The following is a 22,530-nucleotide window of genomic DNA, read 5'->3' as shown; positions in this document are numbered from 1 at the left end:
GTATTTCAGTCAGTTTGCCCTGAAAGTTAGTATGTCAACATTACCGTTTCCATCCATTAATATATCATTAACTCTATAACTAGTTTGTCGTTCCATATGGACAAAATGGCTGGCAAGTGAAATATGTTGTGCCGTTATGCTTATAAGCATCTGTTGTTCTATCTATGCTATTAGAGATATTCTCTGTTGTCCTAATTTTGTGTTGTGTGTGTATTCAGTGCTGAAGCGGGCCACCAGTAAAAATGCTAAGCGTAGAGGAGGTCCTGGGGATGCAGAGATCTCCACTATAGGTGAGAGAGGAACACACAGCCCAGATCCTCATATTTAGGCGTCTTGATGTTTTTCTCTCCACCTTCATTTCTGGTCTCTTTCTCCAATATCTAATGTATTTGACCTCTATTTGACATATTTATTATTGTCAACACCCTTTCTCTCTCCTCTCCAACCCTGACCTTTTTCTTTCTCCATATCCTTTCTCTCTCCTCTCCAACCCTGACCTTTTTCTTTCTCCGTATCCTTTCTCTCTCCTCTCCAACCCTGACCTTTTTCTTTTTCCATATCCTTTCTCTCTCCTCTCCAACCCTGACCTTTTTCTTTCTCCATATCCTTTCTCTCTCCTCTCCAACCCTGACCTTTTTCTTTCTCCATATCCTTTCTCTCTCCTCTCCAACCCTGACCTTTTTCTTTCTCCGTATCCTTTCTCTCTCCTCTCCAACCCTGACCTTTTTCTTTCTCCATATCCTTTCTCTCTCCTCTCCAACCCTGACCTTTTTCTTTCTCCATATCCTTTCTCTCTCCTCTCCAACCCTGACCTTTTTCTTTCTCCATATCCTTTCTCTCTCCTCTCCAACCCTGACCTTTTTCTTTCTCCGTATCCTTTCTCTCTCCTCTCCAACCCTGACCTTTTTCTTTCTCCGTATCCTTTCTCTCGCTCTCTTTCTTTCTATTTACTCATCCTCTCTTCCTCTCTCCTCATTCTTCCTGCCCCAGGAGCACCTCGTATGCGGATCCGGACAGTGCGGCGTGGCCCGGTAGCGTATATACGTCGTAAGGAGCGTATGCTGCGTATCTCCCTGCGGCGCATGGTGAAGACCGACACCTTCTACTGGACCGTCCTCAGCCTGGTGGCTCTCAACACCATCTGTGTGGCCATCGTACATCATAACCAGCCTGAATGGCTCTCCACCTTCTTGTGTACGTCTGGGCTGGACTATCAATCAACCAATCAATGAATGAAAATGTGTCTTTTACAGCCCTTTTTACAACGATTGCACATTCAGAAGAAACTCCAGGTCCTAAGTATAGGCTATGTAGTGTATTTACAGTTACAGTAGCAAACTATCAATGCAATCTGGCCGGCTTTCAAATATACTTCTAGACTATGGAGATGTGGTTCTTCTGTTGTACAGAGTTTCTAACATGAATAAAAGCTAAATAGCTTTGTTTGAACAGAGAAAAAACTGTGAACATTTGCCCAGTCTTTGATTCATAGTGATTTATTCTTTCTTCAGACTATGCGGAGTTTGTTTTCCTGGGGCTCTTTTTGGCAGAGATGTTCTTAAAGATGTACGGCCTGGGTTTTCGGCTCTATTTCCACTCCTCCTTCAACTGCTTCGACTGTGGAGTGAGTTCATTCATTTTACTCCATTTTAGCTTATGGTGAACCAGGACTTAGAAGTGTGGCAACATAAGATTTTCTTATGGTTGTACAGGTGAATCAAGGTGTGTTATATTAGCGAGTTATAAAAAACAACAAGACATTTCATTTCTAACAATATGGACAATTAAGTGCTATTGTTATGTGATACTTTCCTATATTGCTGACTACTGTGTGTTCTTAATGATACAGGTTTGTCTAAACTTCTCTTATGGTGTTTGAATGTTGCGTGGTGTCTCTCCTGTGCAGGTGATAGTTGGCAGCATCTTTGAGGTGGTGTGGGGCTTCTTCCGGCCTGGCATGTCCTTTGGCATCAGCGTCCTGAGGGCACTGAGACTCCTGAGGATCTTTAAGATCACCAAGTGAGTGGGACATCAACCAGAATGAGGGTTAGGGTCAACATTAGTGTTGCTGCTGTAAGTATAATGTATTACCATTCTAGGGTTAGAGTCAGGGTAGGGTCAGCAATATTTTTACTGCTGTAAGTACAATGTATTACCATTCTAGGTTAAAGGTTAGGGTAGGGTCAGCTTTCAACACTTCTGCTACTTCCTAGTGTATTGGCTAGGTTGGGTAAGCCACGACCTTCCAAATGTTTTATTTTTTATATACTGCTGTCTTTTCCTACTAGCACTGACCTGTCTGATAACTACTTTGTTGAGGGAAAATGTACTTGCTACGACTGTGATATGTGGTTGTCTCACCTAGCTATCTTAAGATGAATGCACTTTTTTAAGTCACTCTGGATAAGAGCTTCTGCTAAATTGCTCAAATGTAAATGTACATGTAGGGTCAGCATTGGTTACACTGCTGTAAGTACAATGTATACTCTCCAAAATACATTAAAACGGCAAACGGAAGATGTTGAGGTCTGTCTATTTTGTATGTGAACCTTCTTTCCTTTTTCTTGACCAGGTACTGGGCATCTCTTAGGAACCTGGTTGTGTCTCTCATGAGTTCCATGAAGTCCATCATCAGTCTGCTCTTCCTCATCTTCCTCTTCATTGTCGTCTTCGCCCTGCTGGGCATGCAGCTCTTTGGGGGCAGGTGAGCACAACCAGAGGGTTGGGTTCACTTATTAGATACGGTGTCACTGATCTCAGGATAGCGATTCAGTGCTTCACCAATATTAGGATATCAATAGGTTTTGGTATGCAGAAGTCCCAGGTCATATGAATGTATTTTCCGTTGATCTGTTCATTGACTAATGATGTGTATTGCCCATCATCATGTCACCGTATATATTTACAAATATAACTTCAGAAGCAGCTTGAAGCTTGCCATGTTTTATTTTGCTGCGTCGGAAATGGAGCGATAGACCTGAAATTACACGTCTAGTTGAAAATAGCAATTTCCACCTCCTCCTTTTCCCACTTCTTCCTCCTCTTCTTTCCCGGTCATATCTGCCCATCCATTCTTTCTCTCCCTTTAGGTTCATCTTTGAAGATTACACTCCTGCCAACTTTGACACGTTTCCAGCTGCCATCATGACAGTGTTCCAGGTTTGGCTCATACACTCCAGACCGTCCCTCTCACTGGCTTCTCCACGGTGACACACATAACCTACCCGGGAATATCTCCCACAACCCCCCAGGGCCAAAATGGAACAACACTGCTCACCTCCCACCCCATCTACTGGCATCCCATACATACACATATGCACATACATGTCAGAGCTGTGAAATATGGAAGAATGTTTGATCAAAACCATAAACTGGGTTTCCGAGACAAATCAAATAATACTAGTTCTGACATTATTAACTCTGCAGGGAGAAAGAACCCTGTTAACGATGTGATTAAATTATGGCCCATAATGTATTTGTGTGTTAGCATTTTATAAGATACAGTGCATTCGGAAAGTATTCAGACTCCCTCCCTTTCTACAACTTGATTGGAGTCCACCTGTGGTAAACTCAATGAATTGGACATGATTTGGAAAGGCACACACCTGTCTATATAAGGTCCCAAAGTTGACAGTGCATGTCAGAGCAAAAACCAAGCCATGAGGTTGACGATATTGTCCATAGAGCTCCGAGACCGGATTGTGTCGAGGCACAGATCTGGGGACGGGCATGAAAACATTTCTGCAGCATTGAAGGTCCCTAAGAACACAATGGCCTCCGTAATTCTTAAAAGGAAGAGGTCGTAACTACCGAGACTCTTCCTACAGCTGGTCGCCCGGCAAAAGCAATCGGGGGAGAAGGGCCAACGTAAGGGAGGTGGCCAAGAACTCGATGGCCACTCTGACAGAGCTCCAGAGTTCCTCTGTGGAGATGGGAGAACCTTCCAGAAGGACAACCATCTCTGCAGCACTCCACCAATCAGGAGTTATGGTAGAGTGGCCAGACGGAAGCCACTTCTCAGTAAAAGGCACATGACAGCCCGCTTAGAGTTTGCCAGATGGCACCTAAAGGACTCTCAGACCATGAGAAACAAGATTCTACGGTCTGATGAAACCAAGATTGAACTCTTAGGCCTGAATGCCAAGCGTCATGTCCGGAGGAAACCTGGCACCATCCCGACAGTGAAACATGGTGGTGGCAGCATCATGCTGTGGGGATGTTTTTCATCGGCTGGGACTGGCAGACCAGTCAGGATCGAAGGAATGATGAAAGGCGCAAAGTACAGCGAGATCCTTGATGAAAACCTGCTCCAGAGCGCTCAGGACCTCAGACTGGGGCAAAGATTCACCTTCCAACAGGACAGCGACCCAAAGCACACAGCCAAGACAACGCAAGAGTGACTTTGGGACAAGTCTCTGAATGTCCATGAGTGGCCCAGCCATAGCCCGGACCTGAACCCGATCGAACATCTCTGTAGAGACCTGAAAATAGACCTGAAAAACGCTCCCCATCCAACCTGACAGAGCTTGAAAGGATCTGCTGAGAAGAATGAGAGAAACTCCCCAAAAACAGGTGTGCCAAGCCTGTAGTGTCATACCCAAGAATGCTCGAGGCTGTAATCACTGCCAAAGGTGCTTCAACAAAGTACTGAGTAAACTTATGTAAATGTGATATTTCAGGTTTTTGCTTTGTCATTATAGGGTATTGTGTGTAGATTGATGAGAAAGAAAAACAATTCATCAACTTTAGAATAAGTCTGTAACGTAACAAAATGTGGAAAAAGTCAAGAGGTCTGAATACTTTCCTAATGCACTTTATGCTTTCTGTTTGCGAATTACTTTCATTCAGATTTCAAGAGGCTGATCATTATAGATATTGTACTTTTCAATCTAGATTCTGACTGGTGAGGACTGGAATGAGGTGATGTACAATGGCATCCGCTCCCAAGGAGGAGTGCAGTACGGCATGTGGTCCTCCATATACTTCATAGTGCTCACCCTGTTTGGGAACTGTATCCTTGCTCAACATAACCACGATTGACAGATTCTGCTCACATTGTCGATAGGTTTACATGTATCTTTCTTTTTCTTTGAAAGTTGTAGCATAGACCTAAAGTGGTAGTAGGGTGATGGGTTGATTTATTGGGGGAAAAGATGCACTGAGTTCAACCCAGGGGATAACCCTTTAAAGCGATTCCACTTGTTTTAAACGTATTTCAGATGTTTTGTGGAACTGTCCGACAGCAACCTAATTCATGCATTGCAGTTTCATCCATCCCTGTGACTCTTGACCATACTGTGAACAGATACACTACTCAATGTCTTCTTGGCCATCGCTGTGGATAACCTTGCCAACGCACAGGAACTCACCAAGGTGTCTAGTACTGTTATAAGAGTTTTTACGGAATGGGGTATCTTTAAATTAAAATAAGTGCTTTCAAAGAAATGTGTAAGGGTCATGACCTAAAGCCATATCTGCCCTATATCATAAACTAATTGTGGGATGTAAATGACTTTGTGTTTTTATTTTACCTTTGTTAGGACGAAGAGGAGGAAGAGGAGTTTTTCAATGCGAGATACGCCAGAGGCAGAGATGGCCCGATGTCTGAGTGAGTGTTCTGTTTATACTTTTATCACAATGGCAGTTGGTCAGTCACCTACTTTGGCCTAGTCTTGATGATGATTAGGAGGAGATTGAATCTGAGGGGTGATCATGATGCTTTCTCAATATCTGTCGATTACACAGCCGTAACACCCACAGAAAAATAAGGATCCACTATTCTCTTTGAGAATCTGATGTAGGCGTCGGGAAGAATGTTTCTTTTCCGTGCGTACAGCTGCATGATGAGTCTTCAGGGTTAGAGAGGCATGTTCTGAGTGTGGAAAATGTATGTGTACCTGCCTGTCACATAGCATGTGTAATGGTAATTGCATTAGTGAAATTGGGGATGAGGCGCACATCCTAGTGATTACAAGCATCTTCGCTCACGAATCTGATGTTGTTCTGGGGACTTGCTAAAGGATAATGCATGATTTTAATTATACTTTTTTTTCCTGTTTATTTGAGCATGTCATTCAACAGGTAAATTAAAAAAGATAACAGGCCAGTCATATGCGCATGTTTTAATTTTTTTTAGAGTTTGTTTATTTGTGCATGTCAGTCAACAGGCAAATTAAACCAAATGACGGGGCAATTATAGAATATAAGCATAGCATGTGCTTAGTGTATAAGCACCACCAACCATTCTGCTCCCTCTGTAACAGGTACAGGTAGGGGGGAAAAGGATGCATGGATTGTACTGTCCTCTGATCTTCTCCAGGCACGTTACGCTGACTGTCATTTGTCTGTTACTACATATTTGAGTGTCAGTCCTATGTGTTTCAGAGCTATCAAGATGGTGCTGCTTTTGATACATATACTGTACTATGGTGTAATGTTATGTAATGCTGCTTCCATCATGTTGTCTTGTTACTCTATGCCTGTTATGTGGCACTGACCAACTAGATATGACAAATTATAGAAGTCTAAATTCTACCACTGCCCCTGTACGGTCAAGGTGAAACAATTTGTAACTTGGATAACCACTGTTATCTGATAAGATTTAGAAACATCCACTGTCACTACTTAGGAAATAATGATTTTTCTAAGTGAACAGGATTTGGATCCATTTATCAAGCCGTCAAAGCCAAATCCCCATGCCAAATATAAAATATAATTATAAGAAAAATAAAATAAGATATAACCAAATATACTAGACTGGCATTAAGGTGACGTCTGTTGACCATTGGCATTGACCCTTGACCTGGTTTTGGACTGTGTCACAAGGTTCTGTTCTGTCTTTGTTCCAAAATCACTAATGTCTTGTTTTCAACCAATCACTCATTGATTACATGGACTACAAAAGAGTTTGAATATCCGTAAGTAAAGTTGTTTGTCTGTACTCCTGTCACACCTAATTCCATTTCCTCTATCTTAGAAGAAGAAGTTAATTGCTAGATATAACAGTATTTCCCTATTTTAATCCTGCACTATTCCTTTTTGTTTTTGTGGCTTTTTGAGTTTGTGTGCTTTCTTCCCAGGTACTTTCATAATTTGAATTTCAATTGAATTTATGGATGTTTGTTTTATTTGATGATAATTCAATATGTGAATTCAATTCATCTTTAGCCATACAATATGCAATATATCTGAGTCAAAATGTTAATATATGTCATGCAATTTTCGTACTTCATTATTGACTTACATACATACATACATACATGAGTACATACAATGTTATATAATATGTAATATGTTTATACTGTATTTAGTATTTCATTGATATGTAAGTGTACATATGACATAGGCGTGATGCTGCCCTCTAGTGACAGGCTTTGTGTTGTGCTCTGTAGGAGGAGGAGGAGGCCCTATCTCCGCAGGAAGAAGGCCATTCACAGGGGCCGTATGGCCGTCCCCGAAGAGGAGGAGGAGAGCGACGCCCCAGGCGGAGCTGACCAGCCCCCCAATGGGGCCAACGCCTTCTCCAACCGCCGTGACAGACAGAGGAGGGGGGGAGGAGGAGGAGGAAGAGGCGGAAGATCCGTGTGGGAGCAGAGGGCCAACCAGTTACGCAAGCGGCGCCAGATGGAGAGCCAGGAGGTGCTGTTCGGAGGCAGCCCCACCGAGGACACCACTGACAACCCTACCACCGCCTACCGTGCACCCACCCGTTCCCCAGACACCAGTCCCGGACACCTGCCCGAGTCGCCCATGTCCGGGATCATGCCCATGCCTGAACCCCCGATGTCCATCGCCATCCAGCTGCCGGAACCTCCAGACTCTGAGCCTAGGCCTTTGTTTACATTGGTTGAGGAGAGAGCAGTGCACCATCGACCCGCCGGTGGGGACAGGAGGCACAGGGTGGCCCGGAAGTTCAGACCTGGCCTTGGGGGGGCGGAGGAGGGAGGGGTGGCTCGGCATAGGAGGCACCGTCATCGTGAGGCCCGGGCTGAGGCCAAGAGCAGAGAGTCCCCACATGAGGAGGTCAGAGAATCAGGCAGCAGAGAGAGGAAGATAGTAGAAGAGAGGGAGGAGAAAGAAGAAAAAGAGGAGAAGACGGACAAAGAAGAGGTCGCTGAGGTGGAGGGAGGAGTGTCGGGCCAGGAAGAAGGAGCCAGCATTGTCAACTTAGAGAGTGAAGAAGAGCATCTGAGGTAAGACAGTGGTGCTAGGTTCCATTCTTTTACGCTAAGGGTTAAGGCATTGTGATTCATGAGATAAGACTTCAGGCCCACATTAGGATTGGCTAAGTGTCTAAACACATCCACACATTTTCTTCCATACATCTCCTCTTCAGAGTGTGTATTGCAGACATCCCTGAGCCTCCCCTATGTGATGACTTCCCTGAGTCCCTACCCCCACCCCTGTTGGACCCTCCACCCCAGATGAAGGAGGGCGAGGTGGGGGAAACTGGGCAGTGTGAGCCCCTGTCTCAGGACCCTCCATTGGAGCCAGCCCCAGAACAGTTCACAGACCCCCCAGAGCTCCATGCAGCATCCGGGGTCAATGATTCAGAGAACAACCCAGCCTCCCTGAACCGTGAGCAGGATGAGGAGCCAGGCCAAGTCCTAGACAGCCAGACTAGTGTGATCATAGAGATGTCTGGAGAACAGCCACTGCTGGAGATCATCGCTATGACAGGTATGCTTCCATATAGTCGCTCTTGACCGACATTCGTAGCTTGATACGTTCTAGTTAATTGAAAGCAATGTAATTGCCATTGACTGTTCTGTACCGTTTCCTGCTGGAACAAGGATGGTAACGATAACGATGGACTTTTTTTGCCATGCCCGGCAGGAGCCAGGTCAAATAACAGGTTTTATCTTCAATTTACATTTAGCTTTACACAGCAACAAAGAGATGGAGCTGTACCAGCCTGAAAGGAAGGAGAAGGAGGCGCAGGAGGAGAAGGAGGCGCAGGAGGAGGCCAGCCCGCCCAAACCTGTACCTCCTGACAGCATGTTCCTCTTCAAGGCCTCCAATCCGTAAGACTCTCCTTCCTGGCCATGTCTTGGCATGCATTCTAGTGCGGTACTAATCAATTCAGTTCAGTTTTATAAAAGGACTCAGAAACATGTTTCTTTGATCCCTTTTAGTATACGTAGGCTATTGTGTTTTTCTCTCTGCACACACTCTCTCATGCACTGTAGCTGTACAGCACTCTCACTCTCAGAGAAAAACGTATGGTTAGAGTCCCATATTGTTCCCTGTAGTACAAAAATATCCAAATAAACATAATGTATCTTCAGAGGTACACTACTGGTCAAACGTTTTAGAACACCTACTCATTCAAGGGTTTTTCTTTATTTGTACTATTTTCTATATTGTAGAATAATAGTGAAGACATCAACAGTATGAAATAACACATATTGAATCATGTAGTAACCAAAAAAGTGTTAAACAAATCAAAATGTATTTTATATTTGCGATTTTTCAAATAGCCACCCTTTGCCTTGATGACAGCTTTTCACACTCTTGGCATTCTCTCAACCAGCTTCATGAGTTAGACACCTGGAATGCATTTAAATTTACATGTGTGCCTCCTTAAAAGTTAATTTGTGAAATTTCTTTCCTTCTTTATGCGTTTGAGCCAATCAGTTGTGTTGTGACAAGGTAGGGGGGTATACAGAAGATAGCCCTATTTGGTAAAAGACCAAGTCCATATTATGGCAAGAACAGCTCAAATAAGCAAAGAGAAACGACAATCCATCATGACTTTAAGTCATGAAGGTCAGTCAATATGGAACATTTCAAGAACTTTGAAAGTTTCTTTAAGTGCAGTCGCAAAAACTATCAAGCGCTATGATGAAACTGGCTCTCATGAGGACCGCCTGTCACGTATAGTGGCTTGCGAATGTATTCACCCCCTTGGTATTTTTCCTATTTTGTTGCCTTAAAACCTGGAATTACATATTTTTTTGGGGGGGGGGGGGGGGGTATCATTTGATTTACACAACATGCCTATCACTTCGAAGATGCAAAAGATTTGTTATTGTAAAACAAACATGAAATAAGACAAAAAAACTGAAAACTTGAACGTGCATAATTATTCACCCCCCCAAAGTCAATACTTTGTAGAGCCACTTTTTGCAGCAATTACAGCTGCAAGTCTCTTGGGGTATGTCTCTATTAGCTTGGCAGATCTAGCCACTGGGATGTTTGCCCATTCTTCAAGGCAAAACTGTTCCAGCTCCTTAAAGATGGATGGGTTCCGCTGGTGAACAGCAATCTTTACGTCATACCACAGATTCTCAATCGGATTGAGGTCTGAGCTTTGAAAAGGACATTCCAAGACATTTAAATGTTTCCCCTTAAACCACTAGAGTGTTGCTTTTGCAGTATGCTTAGGGTCATTGTCCTGCTGGAAGGTGAACCTCCGGCCCAGTCTCAATTCTCTGGAAGACTGAAATAGGCTTCCCTCAAGAATTTCCCTGTATTTAACGCCATCCATCATTCCTTCAATTCTGACCAGTTTCCCAGTCTCTGCTGATGAAAAACATCCCTACAGCATGATGCTGCCACCCCCATGCTTCACTGTAGGGATGGTGTTCTCGGGGTGATGGGAGGTGTTGGGTTTGATCCAGACATAGCATTTTCCTTGATGGCCAAAAAGCTCAATTTTAGTCTCACCTGACCAGAGTACCTTCTTCCATATATTTGGGGAGTCTCCCACACGCCCTTTGGCGAACACCAAACGTGTTTGCTTATTTTTTTCTTTAAGCAATGGCTTTATTCTGGTCACTTTTCCGTAAAGCCCAGCTCTGTGGAGTGTACGTCTTAAAGGGGTTCTATGTACATATACTCCAATCTCCACTGTGGAGTTTTGCTGCTTCTTGTCACGATCGTGTGGGAGTGAGATGGACCAAAACGCAGCATGTGGAAAATAAGCCATCTTCTTTTATTATTGAAGAAGGCAAAACGAAACAAAACACTTATACAAACTAACAAAACAACAAACGACCGTGAAGCTACAAAACAAAAGTGCACACACAAGCTACTAACGTTTAGACATAGACAATTCCCCACAAACAGCTAAAGCCTATGGTTACCTTAAATATGGCTCCCAATCAGACAACAATAACCAGCTGTCTCTAATTGAGACCCAATTCAGGCAACCATAGACTTTCCTAAACACCTACACTCAACCATAGACACAGCTAGACAACTATACTAAACATAAACCCAACTACTCTAAATAAACCCCCTAAACCTTACAACCACCCTGGACACTACAAAACCCACATAAATTACCCATGTCACACCCTGACCTAACTAAAATAATAAAGAAAACAAAGAATACTAAGGCCAGGGCGTGACACTTCTTCAAGGTTATCTTTGGTCTCTTTGTTGCCTCTATAATTAATGCCCTCCTTGCCTGGTCCATTAGTTTTGGTGTGCGACCCTCTCTTGGCAGGTTTGTTGTGGTGCCATATTCTTTCATTTTTTAAATAATGGATGTAATGGTGCTCCGTGGGATGTTTAAAGTTTCTGATATTTTTTTATAACCTAACCCTGATCGGTAGTTCTCCACAACTTTGTCCCTGACCTGTTTGGAGAGCTCCTTGGTCTTCATGGTGACGCTTGCTTTGTGGTGACCGTTGCTTAGTGGTGTTGCAGACTCTGGGGCCTTTCAGAACATGTGTATATATAATGAGATCATGTGACAGATCATGTGACACTTAGATTGCACACAGGTGGACTTTATTTAACTAATTATGTGACTTCTGTAGGTAATTGGTTGCACCGGATCTTATTTAGGGGCTTCATAGCATAAAAACTTAAATATGCATGCACAACTTTTCCGTTTTAAATTTTTTTCATTTCACTTCACCAATTTTGACTATTTTATGTATGTCCATTATATGAAATCCAACTTATTGTGGGAAGCTTGTGGAAGGCCACCTGAAACATTTGACCCAAGTTAAACAATTTAAAGGCAATGCTACCAAATATTAATTGAGTGTATATAAACTTCTGACCCACTGGGAATGTGATGGAAGAAATAAAAGCTGAAATAAATCATTCTCTCTACTATTATTCTATTATTCTGACATTTCACATTCTTAAAATAAAGGGGTGATCCTAACTGACTTAAGACAGGGAATTGTTTTTTGGATTCAATGTCAGGAACTGTATTTAAATGTATTTGGCTAAGGTGTATGTAAACTTCCGACTTCAACTGTACATCCATCATTTCAAAGCTTACAACGTTGAATTACACATAATTTAAAAGCCCATTTCATAGAGAATGTTACAAACTAGTCTAAATGTAGTAACTTACTTTGAAAAGATGGTGATTGGGTCTAAATAGGAGTTTGGCGTTTGTTACTCTAAATTCAGTGAACTTGTCTGTAACTACCATTACTCGAAAGTCAGACTCTTCCCATACGCCAACACATTTTCCCCAGCCTCAGAAGCATCTGCATTCACCAGATTTTGTGGTGTTATCTTTACACGTATTCTCCAGATTTATACATAGGGAATTGTTGATATGTTGTCAAATGTTTATTTTAGATTACATTTTCTTCCCCAAAATTTGACACATTCATTATATGTACCTTTCTTTAGTATGTAAAACGTATTAATCCACAATCTCAATTCAAATCAAATGGTATTTGTCACATGCGCCTAATACAACAGTTGTAGACTTACAAGCCCTTAACCAATCTGCTATCTCATAATCCAGTCATGAAGTGTCTTAACAAAATGAAGCAAAAATATTTAGGCTGACTTCATCAGTGCCCAGAAAACTTTATTAGAATATATGTGCATACTTAATTAGATATAACCTAATTTGTGTCCACATTCAACTGGTTAAAGTTGATTGTGATATGATTCATGGAATAAAAATACCCTATTTGGGTGTGGTGCCTGGCCTTGACCCAACACTGAGAGACAATGTCAAGAGGTACAGATATCTTGGTATAATGGTTAAGGTGTTGGCTGGACTCAAGAACAAGTCCTGGTCAGGGCTGAATTCGCTACATTGGTGTCAGAAGTAGGATTGCAGAGAGGTGTGTACATATGAGGGTCTTGGTATAGAGAAGATGTCCTTTTTGCCACTTAAAAGGAACAAACTGCTTTGTCACTGTCGGGGTACCCTAAAAAGGCACATTTGTACCTTTTTCTATCTTGTCCCCTAAGGTACACAATTGCCTCTTTTAAGGTACAAACTACAAGGGTACAATTACCTTAGAGGGTACCACTACAGTGGCAAGTTTGTACCCCTTTACGTACAATTCTGTACCCTCTTTTCTGAGCCTGTATGAGCGACCATAAGTGTATGTGATACTGTCAACTCCGCTTCTCTTTTTTGATCTGTAGGATCAGAAGGATCTGTCACTATATGGTGACCATGCGCTACTTTGAGATGACCATCTTGCTGGTGATCGTGGCTAGCAGCATCGCTCTGGCTGCTGAAGACCCTGTGTGCACCAACTCTGACAGAAACAGGGTAAGTTCAATATGAATCTGGAATGTTTGTGTCAGTGACGTGAAGATGTGTATTTCCTCTCACGTAATTGTTGGATGTGTTTTTGCTTTTCTAGGTTCTCCGTTACTTTGATTACGTCTTTACTGGAGTCTTCACTTTTGAAATGGTCATAAAGGTGAGATATTCAAAGAGAAACGATCAATTACGAACCTCCTAAAACTATGCACAGAAACACACTTGTAAAATTGTTTTTAGTGTAGTAACTTATGTTGTCTTATGTGTGTGTGTGTCTTTGTGTGTATCCATGTTGTCCTGTGTATGTGGGTGTGTGCGTGTGTCCTCCAGATGATTGACCTGGGCCTGCTTCTGCACGACGGCTCCTACTTCCGTGACCTGTGGAACATTCTGGACTTCATCGTGGTGGTGGGAGCTCTGTTCGCCTTCGCTCTGACGTGAGTCACAATACTTCTGGTGCTGGATTAGTAATCACACTGACTCACTGACTCACATATATTATACACTGCACTGTAGCATATCTCCAAATATATAAAACTAAGTGTCTGACATTGATCTTCTGGTTGATGCCTCATGCGGGGATATAAATATGACATTTCTTATCTCTTTGTTTAACTCTTTCCCCTCTGACAGGTGAACATGTTAAATAACTTTGTCTCTTGTAGGCTAACAGACTAGTAACGTAATCAAATAGCTAGCTAGCGCACAAAATATTCCGTTCTGGGTTGCGAGGTTAATGAACTTGTGCTTCTCCTCTGCCTTATACATAGATATGACTGTGTGTTGATTTCTCTGTTGTGGATATAGCTGTAACTGTGATCCTCATTGTGTATCTCTATTTATGCTTCTATTTCTCTGTTGTTCCTGGGGAATTTATCACTGTTGGGGCTTCCAGGAATGTGATTGGGTAAAGCAAACACTTCTCACTCTCATACTTGTCATGTACAATTTGTCATACACTTCTCATAGAATTCTCATGCACTTCCCATACTTATTGTACATGATTCGCCATGTCTTTTTGTCTGATACTTCCCACTCAGCTACAAAACTTTAAAGTACTGAATACAAGTGTTTTCATATTACTCTGAAAATGTTCTTTATAGTATTGTTTGTCATCAAAAGATAGATTGAGATCTTTTTTGTTAATGTGTGTGTGTGTGTGTGCGTGCATGCGTGCGTGCGTGTGTGCGTGTGTCTTCCCAGTCCCCACAGCACACTAAAACACATGTCTACATTAACAGGAACAACAAAGGCAGAGACATCAAGACCATCAAGTCCCTCAGGGTCCTGAGAGTCCTACGACCTCTGAAGACCATCAAAAGACTCCCCAAACTCAAGGTAATGTACTGTGTATATGTTCATTTATGTTCATCTGCCAACATGTCAGTGTTTAGTCGACCTTGGCTTCTACATTAAAATGACTGAAACCTTTCAAGGAATTTCCAGTGAATGTGGGTATTTACCTTTGATTTGTGCTACCATGTCATTACGTTATCATCTCTCCTTCTCCTATACAGGCAGTGTTTGACTGTGTGGTGACGTCCCTGAAGAACGTCTTCAACATCCTCATCGTCTACAAGCTCTTCATGTTCATCTTCGCTGTCATCGCCGTGCAGCTCTTCAAGGGAAAGTTCTTCTATTGCACAGACAGCTCCATGGACACAGAGAAGGAGTGCCAGTGAGTCAAACACACAGATATATATATACACACTGCCTACTGTCCCCTCTTACAATACGCACACTGGAACAAACAAAGATATACACATTGACTGTACTAATTTATCTCTTCATTCATATCGAATGAATAAATAAATACCATTAAGTTGTGATCATCCACACACCACCCATTTTCTGAGTGATCAGAGGAATCCCAACCTCCTCTGGCTCTGTCCCCTAACCACCATTCTGTTTCCTACAGAGGTTACTACATAGACTACGCTCGAGACAAGAAGGAAGTGAAGAAGAGGGAGTGGAAGAGACATGAGTTCCACTATGACAATGTCTGCTGGGCTCTGCTCACCCTCTTCACTGTTTCCACTGGAGAGGGCTGGCCGCAGTGAGTCCCTGATGTTCCCAGCCCTACACTCTTAGAAAAAAGGGTTCCAAAAGGGTTCTTCGGCTGTCTCCCATAGGAGAACCCTTTTTGATTCCAGGTAGAGCCCTTTTTGGTTCCAGGTAGAACGCTTTTTGTTTCCATGTCAAACCCTCTGTGGAAAGTGCTTATCAAACGGTTCTCCTATGGGGACAGCCAAAGAACCCTTTTAGGTTCTAGATAGCACCTTTTTTTCTAAGTGTATGCTCTTAAACCAAATGAATGCCATTTGATAGGGGATTCAGAGAGACTGTTTAGACATTAGAGTGTTACTATTCTCTCTTTCTCTATCTTTCTCTCTCCTCCCCTCCAGGGTCCTGCAGCATTCTGTGGATGTGACAGAGGAGGACAGGGGTCCAAGTCGGGGCAACAGGATGGAGATGTCCATCTTCTACGTCGTCTACTTCGTGGTCTTCCCTTTCTTCTTTGTCAATATTTTCGTTGCTCTCATCATCATCACCTTCCAGGAGCAGGGGGATAAGATGATGGAGGAGTGCAGCTTAGAGAAAAATGAGGTACAGGACAGAAAAGCGCCATATAAATGCACTCCCAGTCTACGGTAGCTTAAACATACTTCACTCATACACAAATCTTTACAACACAAATATATTGCATTCGGAAAGTATTCAGACCCCTTGACTTTTTCCACATTTTGTTATGTTACAGTCTTATTCTAAAATTGATTAAATAAAACAAAATCCTCATCAGTCTACACACAATACCCCATAATGACAAAGCGAAATCAGGTTTTTATAATTTTTTGCAAATGTATTAAAAATAGAAAAATCACATACCTTATTTACATAAGTATTCAGACTCTTTGCTACGAGACTCGAAATTCAGCTATTTGAGCATAATGTTTCAATTGATCATCCTTAAGATGTTTTAACAACTTGATCGGAGTCAACCTGTGGTAAATTCAGTTGTTTGGACATGATTTGGAAAGGCACACACCTGTCTATATAAATTCCCACAGTTGACAGTGCATGTCAAAGCAAAAACCAAGGAATTGTCCATAGAGCTACGAGACAGGATTTTGTCAAAGCACAGATCTGGGGACGGGCACCAAAACATCTCTGCAGCATTGACCCCAAGAACACAATGGCCTCCATAATTTTTAAATGACTCTTCCTAGGGCTGGCCGCCCGGCCAAACTGAGCAATCGGGGGAGAAGGCCCTTAGTCAGGGAGGTGGCCAAGAACCCAATGGTCACTCTGACAGAGCTCCAGAGTTCCTCTGTGGAGATGGAAGAAACTTCCAGAAGGACAACCATCTCTGCAGCAATCCACCAATCAGGCCTTTATGGTAGAGTGGCCAGACGGAAGCCACTCCTCAATATAAGACAGATGACAGCCCGCTTAGAGTTGCCAAAAGGCACCTAAAGGACTCTCAGACCATGATAAACAAGATTCTCTGGTCTGATGAAACTAAGATTTAACTCTTTGGCCTGAATGCCAAACGTCACATCTGGAGGAAACCTGGTACCATCCCTACGGTGAAGCATGGTGGTGGCAGCATCATGCTGTGGGGATGTTTTTCAGCGGCAGGGACTGGGAGACTAGTCAGGATCGAGGGAAAGATGAACAGAGCAAAGTACAGAGAGATCCTTGATGAAAACCTGTTCCAGAGCACTCAGAACCTTAGACCCGGTGAAGGTTCACCTTTCAACAGGACATTGACCCTAAGCACACAGCCAAGACAACGCAGGAGTGGCTTTGGGACAAGTCTCTGAATGTCCTTGAGTGGACCAGCCAGAGCCTGAACCTTATCGAACATCTCTGGAGAGACCTGAAAATATGCTGTGCAGCGACACTCCCCATCCAACCTGACAGAGCTTGAGAGGATCTGCAGAAAAGAATGGGAAAAGCTCCCCAAATACAGGCATTCCAAGCTTGTAGTATCATACCCAAGAAGACTCGAGGCTGCAATCACTGCCAAAGGTGCTTAAAAAAGTACTGAGTAAAGGGTCTGAGTACTTATGTAAATGTGATATTTCAGTTTTTATATTTTTGTAAATTTGCAAACATTTCTAAAAACCTGTTTTTGCTTTGTTATTATGGGGTATTGTGTGTAGATTGATGGGGGGGGGGGGGGGACAATGTAATACATTTTAGAATAACGCTGTAAAGTAACAAAATGTGGAATAAGTCAAGGGGTCTGAATACTTTCCGAATGCGCTGTACAATTACAGGAGTTCATGAAATTGATTCACATACAATAACCATCTTGGTATCTTGATCAGATATACACTTTTTATTGATCACAATACTCGTAACAGATTAATTACGGATTTTTCCCCCTCTTCTTTTTGTTATCTCTCCATCAGAGGGCATGCATTGACTTTACCATCAGTGCCAAGCCCCTGACCTGCTACATGCCTCAGAACAGACAGACTTTCCAGTACAGGCTGTGGCACTTTGTGGTGTCACCGTCATTTGAGTACACAGTGCTGGTCATGATTGCCCTCAACACTGTGGTGCTCATGATGAAGGTATGGAACCTATATATTTTTAACAGAGCTTATAAACATGACAGGCCTTTGTTTGAATCTAGTTTCACTCTCAAAGACTCAAATCCATAGGAGAAAGCCCAGTGTGCCCCTGTTTGTCTGATAACAGTTTAATATTACACATCTCAGACTCTTTGTATAAAATATGTTACCCTCTTCTTTGCCATCGCTCTGCAGAGGTTGACATTTATTGTCATGAGTTGTACCCTGGAGGCAGAACTGAGAGGTTTCCACTAGATGGGCCAGCTGCAAAGTCAAATTGGCTATATCATAAAAATAGGTTAAACAAAAATTAGCTTTTTGGTATTAATTTAAGGTTAGTTAGGTATTAGGGTTAGCAGTGTGGTTAAGGTTAGGGTTATGTTTAAACTCAGATTTTATGACTTGGCTAGTAACCACTCTGCAGAGCTGCCTCCAGTACATGAAACATCTCAATAAATGCCAACCTGCTCACTGTTTGATACATCCCGGTATTATCCTGACTGTGTCCTGTTTATCTGCAGTACAACTCCGCTCCAGCAGCGTATGATACAGTATTGAAGCACCTGAACACAGCCTTCACCGTTCTCTTCTCCCTGGAGTGTATCCTCAAGATCATGGCCTTTGGTTTAGTGGTGAGCAAGACAGTAGGACATTAGTGAACTGTTGGCAAAATGTAATTAACTGACCCAATTACATGGTAGCATGTACAGATATAATCTTTTCCATTCAAGAAAGAAGCCTTGCCATTTTACAATGGTGTTCATTTGTCCCCTGACAGAACTATTTTCGAGACACTTGGAACATTTTTGATTTCATCACCATGCTCGGGAGCATCACTGAAATCATTGTGGACTTACAGGTAATATTTCACTCTAGCTCCTTAACCTTTACATTGTACCAATTCTGATTCCCAAGGTGGTAGTACTGTAAAGCTTTTTCTCTCAGTAAAAACTAGGCTATTAAAGTTGTAAACTCACTTTGTTCACTTGAGTGCCTTTCAATCAAATCTATCTCTATATGTCCCTATCTGCCTATGTCTTTGTCATTTCTCTAACACCTTCTCTCTCCCCGGACCCTTCTCCTTTCTGTATATTCCTTGCCGTCTCCACCTCTCTATATTTCCTATGGTCTGTCTATCTCAGTCAATAAACACGTTCAACATGAGTTTCCTGAAGCTGTTCCGGGCTGCCAGGCTGATCAAGCTGTTGAGGCAGGGCTACACCATACGAATCCTGCTCTGGACCTTCGTACAATCCTTTAAGGTCAGCCATGTTCTCCCCTAGTTTTACCATCTCTCATGTCCACTTAATAAATATCCAACTTTGTTAATATAAATGGTTTTCAGTCTTTATTTTGTATGTCCCTGGTCCCAGTACACTACAATGGACCACCAACCTTTGAGTTAAGATCATTTTCGCAGTCAAAAAGCAAGCCGAGAACTACCGCTCACAATTTTGTTTTTACTTGACTTAATAAATGTAACTTTAAACTAATAAAAACAGTTCTGTATGAATGAGGTTTGTGCAGTAGGTCTAATACATTATCACAGCATATTGACAATATTCCTGGCCTGCCAATATTGTTCTTCTCAGACCATATTATGTTTGAAAACTCGAGCTCGGATAACAAGATAGATCAGTTAGTGTAGCACTTGCGAGGCACAGCTGAGCATAAATTGAAATAATTTGCTAATAATTTACATTTTTATTTTACTGGACTGGTACCAGCATCTGATGATCATGGTGCTTTCAAGACAACTGGGAACTCGGAAAAAACAAGGTCAAATCATAACATCAGTGAACATCCGGTCAGAAAGTCAGTGCTCTAAAAAGATGCCAGAGTTTCCGAATTGGATGACCGTTCAAAACGATTTTCCCCAGTCTGATCTTTTTCACGAGTTCACAGTTGTCTTGAACGCACTGAAATCAGAAGTCGGAGATTTCCAAGTCCCCAGTTTATTTTAACATGGCATTAGTCTCAGCGGGAGGGAGAGAGCAGCAGAGGGTCTGCCTCTCACCGTCTCTGCTCTCTTCTTCCTGTCCTCCGGTGAGACTGAGCAGAGAAAGGGCCAGTCTTCCACCTGATGGCGAACTCGAGTTCAAATCAAATTTTATTGGTCACAGACACATGTTTAGCAGATGTTATTGTGGGTGTAGCGAAATGCTTGTGCTTCTAGCTCCGACGGTGCAGTAATATCTAACAAGTAATATCTATCAATTTCACAACATATACCAATACACACATATCTAAGTAAAGGAATGGAATTAAGAATATATAAATATATGAACGAGCAATGTCAGAGCGGCGTAGACTAAGATACAGTAGAATAGTATATAATACAGTATATACATATGAGATGAGTAATGTAAGATATGTAAACATTATTAAAATGACTAGTGAAAGATTATTGGAATCTGTGTGGGAAGCTGGAGAGGTAGGATGACTGACAGTGAAGGTGAACAGGTGGTCACGGAATGGATGAGACTGAGGCAGGAATTCCTTTAACCATAAAGTGTTATATTTACTATGTAGTCTGTCTGTGCTGCATGACAAAGGAAACAGAATAACATGTATGAAATTCATAATCACAAAGGTCAAATCATAACAATCATTCTCATTATTAACATATTTACGTAATTCAGCAATTCAGTTCAATAAGAAGTCAATAGGAATCATCATTGAGTCATTTAGGCTCATAACTATTCATCATAATCAGGAGAATAATAATACAAATAATTAAATCAGTGATCGGTTATTCAATCTATAATCTCCATCAGTTTGATATCAGAATTGATCAGTTCAGCAAACAGTAATGACGTTTCATATTTCACCTTTCAAGTTTGACTTCTGTGAGGGAAAAATTATGTATTCACCTTATTTGTTGGCTATGTAACAATTATTTACTTAACGAACAGTGAGATATCTCTGTCCTGCTATTGCTGTCTCCACTCTAGCACCCTGCAGCTAGTCTGGGTGTTGAGGACATGGGTTCTACTAGAGATAGCTTGAAGCTGACAATTGATTTGTGTTGGTGATAAAAACCTTAAAGCTGGCATTCTATAGACAAGATGTGGTGTGTGTGACTGGAGCTAGAGAGAGCCTGGAAGAGTTAAGAACAATGCCTCATTGTCTCATCTTCATGCATCTGGGAAACTAAGTAAAATACCATCCTGTGTAGATAACCAAGGTGTCTTATGGGAAGGTTAGAAGTGACTGACTAAGCAATCTTGGTATCAGCTATATAAAAACTGTGCACCGTCTGTAAAGGCTAGACTCTCAGCCTAACAGTCAGTCAAGACTGGTAGGCTGACGGTCTCATTATTGCAATAATTAATCGATATTAAATAAAGATGATTGTTTGAAGAAATTACCAAGACCAAGTCTCTCAGTACTGAATTTCCACGACATTTTATATGTACATCTAATTTCATTACATATTAAGCAGATATCGGTGGCATAATTGGCCTGTGATGATCTGTAGGGCTGTGATTATTGTCTATTTACATTTCGCAATAGGTTTGAAGCGTGCGCTCAAGCCGCGTTCCGCGGTAATGACTATAAATAATAACTGATGGCCCGCTCTCCTGATTGCAACAGATAGTTCAGATGAAAGGTAACAGATTCGGTGGACTCACGTGGATTCACGGACGCACAGAATGTCTGAATTAGACGGAGTTAAGGAAGAGAAAGCAGCGAGGTCGGGTGATGGCGATTTCCTCCTTTTAATGAGTTGAGATCTGTCGGACATTCCACCTGACATAATTATAGTCCCCTGGCCCAGCTGAGCAAATGGCCATGAATTAAAGGATTATTCCACCAACTCCATGGGCCCTTTCTACAACTAGTGTTCCATTTATTAAAGTGGCCAGTGATTTCAAGTCTATTTATATAGGTAGCAGCCTCTAATGTGCTAGTGATGGCTATTTAACAGTTTGATGGCCTTGAGATAGAAGCTGTTTTTCAGTCTCTCGGTCCCAGCTTTGATGCACCTGTACTGACCTCACCTTCTGGATGATAGCAGGGTGAACAGGCAGTGGCTCGGGTGGTTGTTGTCCTTGATGATCTTTTTGGCCTTCCTGTGACATCGGGTGCTGTAGGTGTCCTGGAGGGCAGGTAGTTTGCCCCCGGTGATGCGTTGAGCTTACCACACCACCCTCTGGAGAACCCTGCGGTTGCGGGTGGTGCAGTTTCCGTACCAGGTGGGGATACAGCCCGACAGGATGCTCTCAATTGTACATCTGTAAAAGTTTGTGACGGTTTTAGTTGCCAAGCCACATTTCTTCAGCCTCCTGAGGTTGAAGAGGCACTGATGCACCTTCTTCACCACACTGTCTGTGTGGGTGGACCATTTCAGTTTGTCAGTGATGTGTACGCAGAGGAACTTGAAGCTTTGTATCTTCTCTGCTGCGGTCCTATCGGTGTGGATATGAGGGTGCTCCCTCTGCTGTTTCCAGAAGTTCA

General features: G+C 42.3%; 1 protein-coding gene across 6 annotated transcripts in view; it reads left to right on the top strand.

The window, feature by feature from the left end:
- LOC129824140 (voltage-dependent R-type calcium channel subunit alpha-1E-like) overlaps nt 1-22,530 on the top strand; it is a 100,847-nt gene that overhangs the window by 64,183 nt on the left and 14,134 nt on the right. For 4 of the 6 annotated variants that reach the window (XM_055883519.1, XM_055883522.1, XM_055883518.1 and 1 more), the window contains 24 exons: nt 219-290; nt 991-1,194; nt 1,512-1,624; nt 1,907-2,019; nt 2,573-2,704; nt 3,090-3,159; nt 4,894-5,011; nt 5,306-5,373; nt 5,541-5,608; nt 7,392-8,192; nt 8,336-8,679; nt 8,879-9,023; nt 13,363-13,492; nt 13,587-13,646; nt 13,817-13,923; nt 14,382-14,393; nt 14,728-14,824; nt 15,004-15,164; nt 15,405-15,542; nt 15,892-16,093; nt 17,905-18,069; nt 18,591-18,701; nt 18,848-18,928; nt 19,212-19,331. In XM_055883519.1, the coding sequence (XP_055739494.1) occupies nt 219-290; nt 991-1,194; nt 1,512-1,624; nt 1,907-2,019; nt 2,573-2,704; nt 3,090-3,159; nt 4,894-5,011; nt 5,306-5,373; nt 5,541-5,608; nt 7,392-8,192; nt 8,336-8,679; nt 8,879-9,023; nt 13,363-13,492; nt 13,587-13,646; nt 13,817-13,923; nt 14,382-14,393; nt 14,728-14,824; nt 15,004-15,164; nt 15,405-15,542; nt 15,892-16,093; nt 17,905-18,069; nt 18,591-18,701; nt 18,848-18,928; nt 19,212-19,331 (3,632 nt within the window). The remainder of the gene's footprint in view (nt 1-218; nt 291-990; nt 1,195-1,511; nt 1,625-1,906; nt 2,020-2,572; nt 2,705-3,089; nt 3,160-4,893; nt 5,012-5,305; nt 5,374-5,540; nt 5,609-7,391; nt 8,193-8,335; nt 8,680-8,878; nt 9,024-13,362; nt 13,493-13,586; nt 13,647-13,816; nt 13,924-14,381; nt 14,394-14,727; nt 14,825-15,003; nt 15,165-15,404; nt 15,543-15,891; nt 16,094-17,904; nt 18,070-18,590; nt 18,702-18,847; nt 18,929-19,211; nt 19,332-22,530) is intronic. The other 2 variants (XM_055883521.1, XM_055883520.1) reach the window with 1 other exon arrangement.

This window comes from Salvelinus fontinalis, chromosome 26, assembly GCF_029448725.1.
Source record: "Salvelinus fontinalis isolate EN_2023a chromosome 26, ASM2944872v1, whole genome shotgun sequence".
NCBI classification, from domain to species: Eukaryota; Metazoa; Chordata; class Actinopteri; order Salmoniformes; family Salmonidae; genus Salvelinus; species Salvelinus fontinalis.
This window is presented reverse-complemented; position numbering and strand designations above follow the sequence as displayed.